Source organism: Arachis ipaensis, chromosome B03, assembly GCF_000816755.2.
Source record: "Arachis ipaensis cultivar K30076 chromosome B03, Araip1.1, whole genome shotgun sequence".
NCBI classification, from domain to species: domain Eukaryota; kingdom Viridiplantae; phylum Streptophyta; class Magnoliopsida; order Fabales; family Fabaceae; genus Arachis; species Arachis ipaensis.
The window spans coordinates 23883958-23894781 of NC_029787.2; the positions used below are offsets into that span (position 1 = coordinate 23883958).

General features: G+C 37.1%; 3 protein-coding genes across 3 annotated transcripts; 1 reads left to right on the forward strand and 2 right to left on the reverse strand.

The window, feature by feature from the left end:
• On the forward strand, window positions 800-5138 carry LOC107630013 (ketol-acid reductoisomerase, chloroplastic). The gene is made up of 10 exons (XM_016333007.2): window positions 800-1154; window positions 1344-1436; window positions 2152-2217; window positions 2373-2513; window positions 2849-3076; window positions 3161-3278; window positions 3352-3491; window positions 3610-3777; window positions 4101-4256; window positions 4467-5138. Exons 1-10 carry the CDS (start codon window positions 888-890, stop codon window positions 4833-4835), a joined length of 1746 nt encoding a protein of 581 aa, XP_016188493.1. The 5' UTR covers window positions 800-887; the 3' UTR covers window positions 4836-5138.
• LOC107634296 (senescence-specific cysteine protease SAG39-like) lies at window positions 5084-6841 on the reverse strand. Its single transcript, XM_016337838.2, has 2 exons — window positions 6051-6841; window positions 5084-5955 (listed from the first exon to the last, which is right to left on the reverse strand). The coding sequence occupies exons 1-2, from the start codon at window positions 6484-6486 to the stop codon at window positions 5363-5365; spliced, it is 1029 nt and encodes a 342-aa protein (XP_016193324.1). The 5' UTR covers window positions 6487-6841; the 3' UTR covers window positions 5084-5362.
• Window positions 8773-9660, reverse strand: LOC107632738 (UDP-N-acetylglucosamine--N-acetylmuramyl-(pentapeptide) pyrophosphoryl-undecaprenol N-acetylglucosamine transferase-like). Its single transcript, XM_021117222.1, has 2 exons — window positions 9367-9660; window positions 8773-9168 (listed from the first exon to the last, which is right to left on the reverse strand). The coding sequence occupies exons 1-2, from the start codon at window positions 9658-9660 to the stop codon at window positions 8773-8775; spliced, it is 690 nt and encodes a 229-aa protein (XP_020972881.1).

Genomic DNA, 10824 nt, shown 5'->3' on the forward strand with positions numbered 1-10824 from the left:
GACACAAAATACACTAATTTAGTGTCTCTGGACACATTGTCTTTGTCCATGTCTTCTCTTTTAAACGAGATTTTGTATCTCTATGTTCCTATCTCAGTATTTTATTTTTGTAAACAAACGCAGCCTAATAGTTCATTTTCATAACTCAATTCAATTTAGTATTCTTCTACGGTAATTCTTTCCTGCATCTAGTACACAATTTTATTTTCTTCTTCTATAATCCAAATGCACCATTATTTATTCATATAACACATAAATTTCGATGTACAATACAGAAATCTTAATTTATAATACAGAAATTTTGATTTGCACTAGAACAACTTTTAGAAAATTATATAATTAGAATATTGACTCACCAAATAAAAATATATTTGCAGTAAAAAATTGTGTGCTATGTGTAAAAATTTGTGTGCTATCTTATTTCAAAAATTTATGTGCTATATACAAAAATATTTATGCTAGATCAATAAATTTATGTTATGTACAAACTTTTATATATTATATTTTAAAAATTTATATAATATATCAATAAAATATACGCATTTTTTTTACTAGACTTTACACCAACTTCTTTAAACTTGAGTACAAAGAAAACTTGTACACATAACATCAGTGACTCCTAAACTTTATATTTGTACCAATGTAAGGATAACCAAAAGCTAGAAGCCAAAATAATATAATAATATCATCATACCATCATATCATGTAAGGATAAACATGTGGTTCACATGCAAAACCTAATAAAGAATTTGGCCCACATTAAACCAGTACAACAGGGCGCACGTTAGCCAGCTTCACTACGTGTCAACAGTTTAAAGACTAACCTCATTACATCTCTCCGCTCTCTCCGCTCTCTCGCACGCTTGCTTTTCTTACAAACTTTGTCAATGGCTGCTGCTGCCGCTTCTTCAAACACCATAGCACTAGCAGCAGCTAAGCCCTTAACCAAAGCCCCTACTCCAACCGTTTTCAACGGTCTCGCATTCTCCGTTAACAACCTCACTCCAAGACCCCTCGCTGCTCGCCACGTCAACGGTGCTGCCCTCGCTGCTAAAATGGTTTCGTCGGCGCCGGCGGTTACGCTCCCTGCCTCGCTTGATTTCAACACTTCTATCTTCAAGAAGGAGAAGATTAGCCTCGCTGGACACGATGAGGTCTCTCTCTTACTTATTGTTGAGTTAATTTTTTAATTTCTTTTCGCATTTCTGTTTCTCATTTCTTAGAATTTTCATGTTTATTTTTGAATTAGGGTATTTGTTGAAGGAAGAAAGATTATTTATATTAAGTTTCTTTATGTGACTGAGAAATTAACTTTTTTGGCGGTTATGGTTGATTTGTTGCAGTACATTGTGAAAGGAGGGAGAGATTTGTTTCATTTGTTGCCGGATGCTTTCAAGGGGATTAAGCAGATTGGTGTTATTGGATGGGGTTCACAGGTATACAAAGCGGAAATTTTTTTCTTTTTTTATTGATTAAAAGATTCTTCAGAAATGTGTAAAATAAATAAAGCTTATGAACGTGGATTTAGCCTTTTTCTAGTTCACGTGGGTTTTACTGGTTTCATGGTTTTTGTTGTATTGTTGGAGTTCTTGTATAACTAATTAACTATAAAACTAGTGTATATATCATTGGGCTCTGTAATCCAATTAGCGAACGAAATCCGTGTCAAATTTTTCTCATTTCATGCACTAAGGAGTAAGGACAGTTCTGTATTAGGTCTGTTTGGTTGTGAAGAAGCTGAGTAAATGACATAAACACCTTTATCATATAAAATCAATTTTCCCGCTATTGCTGTCTTCTCTCTTCTTCCCTCGAAAATCATTAGCAGTCTAAATGAAAGAAAAAAAAAAATCCTATCTCGACACAACATCAACTACAATAATCACACATCCATATTTTTTTTTATAAAACTGAAGAAATAAAAAATAAAACCGGGAATATCTGGTTGTATTGTAGTTGATTAGCTATATGAAAATTACGTTGTTTTGTTTTCTTTTTTTTTTTCACTTTTATTGTTAGGGAAGTTCCTAAGTTTAGAGAGTTCGGTTGGACTTTTGGATGCTTCATCCAGTGTATACATTTCCTTTGCAACCCATGATGTCATGGTTCATAATTTCAATATGATTACTAACTTTTCACTACCTTACCCAGGGACCTGCACAGGCCCAGAATCTTCGGGACTCACTCGCTGAAGCAAAGTCTGACATAGTGGTTAAGGTGATTCTGGGTTCCATTGCTTTTTTGGTTCATTCTTGTGTCGTAAAGTATAGTCAATAGGCTGTAACATTGAAGTAATTTTGTAAATAATTTTGACTCATTTGTCTCTTTCTTACTCCTAGTTATGTTAACATGTACCATTTAACAAAACACAGATTGGACTCAGGAAAGGTTCTAGTTCCTTTAATGAAGCTCGGGCAGCTGGTTTCAGTGAGGAAAATGGAACTCTAGGTGACATATGGGATACTATCTCAGGCAGTGATCTTGTCTTGCTCTTAATTTCAGATGCTGCACAGGTTTGTCGATTCAAGTCAGAACTACAGAAATTTTGGACTCTTTAGGTGCTAGGACTGCTTATATTTCTCTGTATTTATTCTCTTTAATCTGTTGCTATGCTTTTCTAATGATAAAGTTATTTAGTGTTATGTGTTATCCCAAATTTTATAGTTATATTATGTGACGCCTTCGATTCCCTAAACTTCATGTTATTTGTTACTTATATAGTATAAAGTAGATAAGTATATGGACCATAGGAACCATTTTAATGGACTTACCTGATTTTCAAGTAAGAGCAAATAAGTTATGTTACTTTGATTCTAAAGTGATTTCAATATTTTCGTTCATTTTGCAGGCAGATAGTTATGAAAAAATATTTTCGCACATGAAGCCAGGCAGCATACTTGGATTGTCCCATGGGTTTCTTCTTGGGCATTTACAGTCATTGGGAATTGATTTTCCCAAGCACTTCAGTGTAATTGCTGTATGTCCAAAGGGGATGGGTCCTTCAGTGAGGAGGCTCTATGTTCAAGGCAAAGAGATAAATGGTGCTGGAATTAATTCAAGTTTTGCAGTCCACCAGGTATATATCTTTCTCATTCGGTATCTCCCCCCCCCCCAAAAAAAATATTTTTTAATGGGGTGAGCCAATTATCTTTGCACATAGGATGTCGATGGCCGGGCTACTGATATTGCTTTGGCATGGTCTGTTGCCCTTGGTTCTCCCTTCACATTTGCGACTACATTGGAGATGGAATACAGGAGTGACATATTTGGAGAGAGAGGTGAGAATATCTTCGTCCAGCACCTTGATTTTTCCTTGAAGATTGTCTATCTAATTTATCCTTTCACTTATAGGCATTTTACTTGGTGCTGTTCATGGAATTGTGGAGTCCTTGTTTAGGAGGTACACTGAAAATGGAATGAGTGAAGATCTGGCTTATAAGAACACTGTTGAGTCCATAACAGGAATCATATCTAAAATCATATCAACTAAGGTTCTCTTCTTTTTTATTCATCATTTAGAATTGATTTCTTGTTTGCTGGATTTTTTGAGCATCTGAAGTGCGCTTATGCATTGTGACATGACCGTTTTGCCCTTTTTGTCTTGGACAGGGCATGTTGGCTGTATACAATTCTTTATCTGAAGATGAAAAAAGAGAATTCGAGACGGCATATAGTGCGTCATATTATCCCTGCATGGAGATTTTGTACGAGTGCTACGAGGATGTAGCTAGTTGTAGCGAGATTCGCAGTGTTGTTTTGGCTGGGCGTCGCTTTTATGTAAGTGCACATTTACTTCGAGGAAACTACCATTTCTGACCATGAAAGATTTGAGCACTAGCAATTCTAACCATGAAAAATGTAAACTAACTTTACTCGATACTCGTCAAAGATTGGGTTAGTTCGACAAAATTATCCAAAATGAGTAGTTCATTGGGTAGTTTTGTCGAACTAACCCATCCTTTGATGAGTATTGAGTTATTCTACTTTACGTCTTTCATGGTTATAATTATCAGCAATCAAATCTTTCATGATCCGAAATGGTAATTTATTCCATTTACCTCGCTTTATGCAACAAAAGTTTAATTATGGTTGTTTTACAGGAGAAAGAGGGTCTACCTGCCTTTCCCATGGGCAAAATTGATCAGACCCGCATGTGGAAAGTTGGGCAGCGTGTCCGATCTACAAGGCCAGCAGGTGATCTAGGGCCATTATATCCATTTACTGCTGGTGTATATGTGGCATTGATGATGGCTCAGGTTTGTGTACTTGTTCTAGCTAGCTTTTTTGGGGTTGATATGCACAATGCCCATATTTCACATACTGTCGAAGGATGTAGTTTTATTGGGGTCTTAAGAATCCCTCGTGTTAATTTTTTCTTGATTATCTTTGCTTGGGGAATGGGGTAGAGAATTAGACCAAAAGTTTGTGTCTTTGCTTCTTAAATTTATGATTACAAAAATTTGCAGATTGAGATCTTGAGGAAGAAAGGGCATTCCTACTCTGAAATCATCAATGAGAGTGTCATTGAGTCTGTTGATTCATTGAACCCTTTCATGCATGCTCGGGGTGTATCTTTCATGGTTGATAACTGTTCAACCACAGCAAGGTTGGGTTCAAGGAAATGGGCTCCTAGATTCGATTACATCCTAACCCAGCAGGCCTTGGTGGCAGTAGACAGTGGTGCGCCTACTAACCGGGACCTGATCAGCAACTTCTTGTCAGATCCAGTCCATGGAGCCATTGAAGTATGTGCTGAACTGAGGCCTACTGTGGATATTTCAGTTCCACCAGATGCGGATTTTGTCCGTCCTGAGTTGCGCCAGTCTGGAAACTAGAACATCAAGCAGTGGATGCTTTTTCTTGAGCTGATTCAATTTCAGAATGCTCAGAATAGCCTGTATCCTGGTAGTGAGTGGATTTTGTTTGAGTGCTAGTATGGAACATCTGTATTAATTCTCTCCAGTTTTAAGGATTTTGCGGATGAGGAATGTTGCGTATTAGGTAATATCGTACTATAAATGAGCTGATAAGTTATGTTCACAAGTATGTGGAGTGTTATTTGTTGGTATCATGGCATCAGTCCAATAACATTTCTTAGAGCTTTATTCCATATAGATAACCGAATTGACTTGCGGTGATCTTTAGTGTAGATAATGTGTTAAATTTTTTAATATAAATATAAAATGGAGATTTTTTATAGGGAAACCAAATGATTTTCTCCATATTTTCATAATTGACAGGTAGAGAACAAATTACAACTGGTCAAAGAAACCACAATATATGCCACATGTATGTATATATATATGTACGTAGAAGTAAAAAGTTTAGGTATGTATAGGAAAAGAAGAATCAAGTTTGGTTTCTAAGCAGTTGGGTAAGAAGCTTGCATTGCTATGCCACAAAGTCCTTCTGTGGCGTCTACATCCCTTTGCATTCTGATATATCCTTCTTCGCCCCATTCAGTTCCCCATGAGTTCTTAACTAACCAATATTTTGTTCCATCGTCACTGACTCCATAACCCACAGCAGTGACACCATGATCTAACTCAGTTCCACAGCTTCCAGTGAAGACACCACCCTTATAGAACTGGAAATCAGAGCCACTAGCATCAATGGCCACAGAAACAGGTTGATTAGCGACTGCATTTTTCAGTGCTTGCTCGTTGTTGGCGGGGACATCTTCGTAGCCAGTAATGGTAGCTGCATGGTTGGCTGATGCTTTTGTATTGCATTTTCCATCAACACCTTTATAAGGGTACTTGGCCTCAGTCGTTAGTCCGCCATTTTGAATAATGAATTTGAATGCATCGTCCATTAGGCCGCCCTCGCAACCTTGGTCGATACCTTTAGTGTCGCAATCCACAAGTTCTTGTTCGGATAAAGAAATCAAAGTTCCAGACTTCAGTTTGTTGATTCCCTCGGTTGCTGCAACAGCAGAAAATGCCCAGCAACATCCTACAAGACAAATTAAGTGAGTTATAAATTCAAAAGGAGGAAGAAGAGTTTGATGGGTCACTTTGTGAGATTGAATGAAATATTAGAAAACTTACCACATTGTTGTTGGTTCTTGATGGGAGTCACTGCTCCTTTTTGTCTCCAATCCACAGTGTTTGGTACTGCAGTGACATTTGCATACTTAAAAGTGGTCCGTTCAATTGAGGGACTCATGTGGCTCTTGAATCCATTTCTGGATGATGTGAACTCTTCATTTGTGAGGTCAGCAAATTGATTAATGCCTAGCTTGTAAGCTTTGTCCCCGGCATTGTTAGAAGCTTCAATGTAGTTCACATTTTCCTTGAATATCTTGAATCGCTTCTCCCTTTCTTGGAGGTCTTTGTAGACTTTGCCGTAGCGAGCCATCCATTGCTCGTGCCTCTCATACATGCTCGCATCTTGTAGAGTGCGCGATGTGACTTGAAAAGCCAATAATGCCGAGCAGAGGATCAAAGCTAGAGTAATATGATGGAATTGGATGTTGGCAACCATGGTGATAATAGGAAGAAGCAGTTCAAATTGCTTACTGAAATGTTTAGAATGATGTTGTGCTACTATTGGAGATTGTATGAGGTATATATAATGGAAGGTTCATGTTGGGTCTAAGAATAAATCTATTGTTGTTCCTACGTAGTTGAGAGAATTAGCTGAATAAGATATGACCCATGTTTTGGCCATAGTAGGTCAAGGCACTTGTGCCAAATTACTTGTCAAGGAAGGCCAAACTCAAATGCATATGTTAAAAGTTGAAAATAGTTATTTAATCCTTTTTATACAATTAAATGATGGTTTTGTATTCTTTTTACTTATGGAAGGGTGACAATCTATCTGTCTATGTATTGGAGAAAGTTTTGTTTTATTTTTTTGTTTTTTTGTTTTTTTGTTTTTTAAATTTTACTGGACAGAGCTTTTTATTCTTTAGTAATATTCATACTATATCCCTGGTTTGCATCTTTTGTACCATGCCGCTTTGATTATTATCTTAAAAGAAAATTGATGGTTTGCCAAGAACATCAGGATTTATAAAAATTAATCCTTACGCGTACCATTTGATTAGAGAATTTCATATTGACTAGGGGTGTGCATGGCCCGGCCCGGCCCGAAGATCCGGCCCGGTCTCGAACACTTTAGGGGCTAATTTGATGTGATTTCATCGGGTCTAGGGCCGGGTATGGGTCTCAAAAGTAGACCCGGTCATTATTTCGGGTCGGGTCCGGGCCATAGCTCGGGTCACCCGAAATCGGCCCGGTGCCCCGGTCATCATACACAATTAATATTTTGTGTTATTAGTGATGGATGATGGTTATTATTATGTGAAATTTAAGTATTATAAACCTTAATATTTGTGTTATTAGTCATTATATATAATACTATAAGTTAATATTTTATGCTTAAAATGCATAAGACTTTAGACTAATGCATAATTTTGTGTTATTTGTATTGATTTAAATATTTGGTGTTATTAGGCAATATTAGTATTGATTATGGTTATACTTTAATTTTAGAGAAGAGTTACTTCTTATTATATTTTTCTAAGTGAATTTTACCATGTCAAATAATGGTTGGAGTCTTGGAAATTTGGATATTTTTACATGCTAACTTACAAGAAGGTATCAAGGTAATATAATGTTAACGGCCCGGTTTTCACCCGATTTTTACCCGGTATAATCGTGGCCCGAAAGTGTATAGGTTTCATCGGGTCTAGGGTCGGGTTCGGGTCTAACAAATAGGCCCGGTATATATTTCGGGTCGGGTCTGGGTCACATCAAACCCGGTTTCATCCGACCCATGCACACCCCTAATATTGACCAAATGAAATAGCAAAATGCCAAGGTTAACTTCAAAGAAGGCATAAAGTGATTATTGAGTATAGAATAACGACTGAGTGTACAGCAATACATCATATATAAAAGTACTGTATGTGTAGCAAAACTAAAGAGTAAATAAATAAATATTTCCCGATGTGATAAAAGTGTGTGCCTTATCTTCCATGGTTTTGGTAAATAAATTAAGTAAAAAAATTAGAGTATGGAATAACGTTTGCGGAACACCAAAAAATATACTACTTTCACCGATTTTTTATTGTCCGAAATTTTCACCAAAACAAACTTTACATTGTTTAAGTGTGACAAAAAATTATATAGGTACCGTAACCGTAATCATTATAATAATAGCCGCGAGGAAATCCCCGTAATAGTTTTTGAGATTTGCGTGAATATTCAATGTAGTTCTTAAGATCTTGATTTTTCAATAGTAATCTTTTAAATAGAGATTCGAGCACTCATAATGGTCCCTGGACATATTTTTAGTGATGAGTCATTACCGGAGTGCTTACGTGGCGTCGTTTTGCCACGTTAGATGGATCTAACAACTAGCTTAGCTGGCTCGTTTCCAATTTATACCCACATTGGTCCCATTTTCTATATTTAACCATAAATTTCAAAGTCCAGATCTCTAATCTTCTTTTCCAACAACTCCTAGTCTCTGAGATTCCTGATGCCTAACCTTCAAATTACCAATATTTGATAGCTTCCCATTCATGCATATGCCAGACATCATCAAATATCACCAAGTACCTCCTCCTTTGCAACATGTCCTTGATAATCAACTTCAGCTTATCGCTCCTCATGCTTTCCAGGCCATCTAGAACCAGTCTTCTTATTTTGGAAAAAATTTTCTGGACCAAGTCTCTGAGAATTTCCTCAGTTTTGACAATGCCTATGTAAAAACAATCACATGTATAATTTGTTAAATATTTAAAGGTTTAGGATAAAAGACTTACGGTGCCATATACAAGCGGGGATGATTCTTAACAAGATTGTCCATTTTATCATATGATTCGACCCCAATTTGCCATATAATGTACAAGCAACTATTCTGCCTCAGCATCTGATAATACAAATTTAGCATTGCAATGTTGACAACATTTGCGCCATAAGACCCTCCAAGAACCACCAAAACCTTTGCTTTACACTCACTCGTCTTCCTATACCCTGGAAAGAAATGCGACTTTGCTGCCGCCTTTGAAACTTTGTTCCTCAGCGACAACCTCACCGGATTCTCGCACACCACGCACTTCTTCCTCGGAAAGCTATCAGCAGTTGAGTTGAAAGCCACGAAGATGGCATTAGCAAACAAGACAAGAACATAGTTGGCCAAACCAGAAGCATAGTTCTAGTCATGGATCACAAGCTTTATCCCTTTTAACTTGGCGGCAATGCAAACAGGGAAAGACACATGGCCGCCAGTTCCAACAACGATATGGGGCTTGAAATCACGCAAACGGTGAAAGCAATGGATGAGGGATCTTAACAAACGGTAAGGGAAGAAGAAGAGGTTGTGAGGGGCGATGAAGGGCCGACTAAACCTCACCGAAGGCACCGAGGCGAAGCTGTACCCTGCACAAGGCACTGCAGCGCTTTCCACGCTGTTTGGAGTGCCAATGAAGAGGAACTCCGTTGAAGGGTTGGCAAGTTTGAGTTCATCCGCGATGGCCACTGCAGGGTACACGTGGCTGCCGGTGCCGCCGGCGGCGAAGACCACTCGAAGGTTGTTGTCCTCGGCGGCGAGATTCAGGGATAAGCAGCGTGAGACTTGAAGGGTCCTCCTGTGTTGAGAGACTTGCCAAGTGAGAATAGGTGCGAGGAGTTTGGTGGTGGTGGCCATGGTTGAATTTGAAGTTGAAAAAAGAAAGCAGAGAAGCAAGTGCCTAAGAAATGGTTTGTAGAAAATCAATGTGAGTCTAACATGTTTCTGGAGGCGACTGATACCGGAAGTATTGGACCACCACCACTCATTTCTTCTTCTATTCTGAAATCTGATTTTATTTCGTGCCAGTTGCATTCAAATCTATCTATCAATCAAATCAGATCGTCGAAAGATAGGAAAAGAAAGAATTGGAGGAGGATGACGTTCTTACCGAACACGAGGTCCTTTTTTAGTTCACGTTGACTTTTTAATCATATCAGAGGATGATTTGATTGATCATAATTCTAGTTCTACGTTTTCATTTACACTTCAACTAGGTATCCTTTAACAATGTTACAATATTAAGCCATTTTTTACAATAATTCAAAAAAACTAAAACAAACACATCTAAAAAGTTGTAAATAGATTTAGTGTCTTTAAAAATTAAATCTATATTTAAAATACAAATTAAATCAAACTAAAATTTAAAATTTAAATTTTAAATTTCTGTTTCAAATTTAATATATTTAATATAATAATACATTATCATTTAAATACACGTCATAAATTTAAATTACTCAAAAGTTTGAAATTTAACTTTTAAAATTCTAAATTAAATGTTAAATCATTTAATGATTTAGTAAACACATTCAAAATAGAAGAAGAGAAGTCAAAAAACGTCAAGACCCCACATCTAAAACTCAAAAACTCCGAAAAGCAATTCACCGTCACTCTGAAGACAAAGAGACTTCACCCCCTGCTTAAAATGCATAAGACTTTAGACTAATGCATAATTTTGTGTTATTTGTATTGATTTAAATATTTGGTGTTATTAGGCAATATTAGTATTGATTATGGTTATACTTTAATTTTAGAGAAGAGTTACTTCTTATTATATTTTTCTAAGTGAATTTTACCATGTCAAATAATGGTTGGAGTCTTGGAAATTTGGATATTTTTACATGCTAACTTACAAGAAGGTATCAAGGTAATATAATGTTAACGGCCCGGTTTTCACCCGATTTTTACCCGGTATAATCGTGGCCCGAAAGTGTATAGGTTTCATCGGGTCTAGGGTCGGGTTCGGGGCTAATAAATAGCCGATTTTTACCCGGTATAATCGTGGCCCGAAAGTGTATAGGT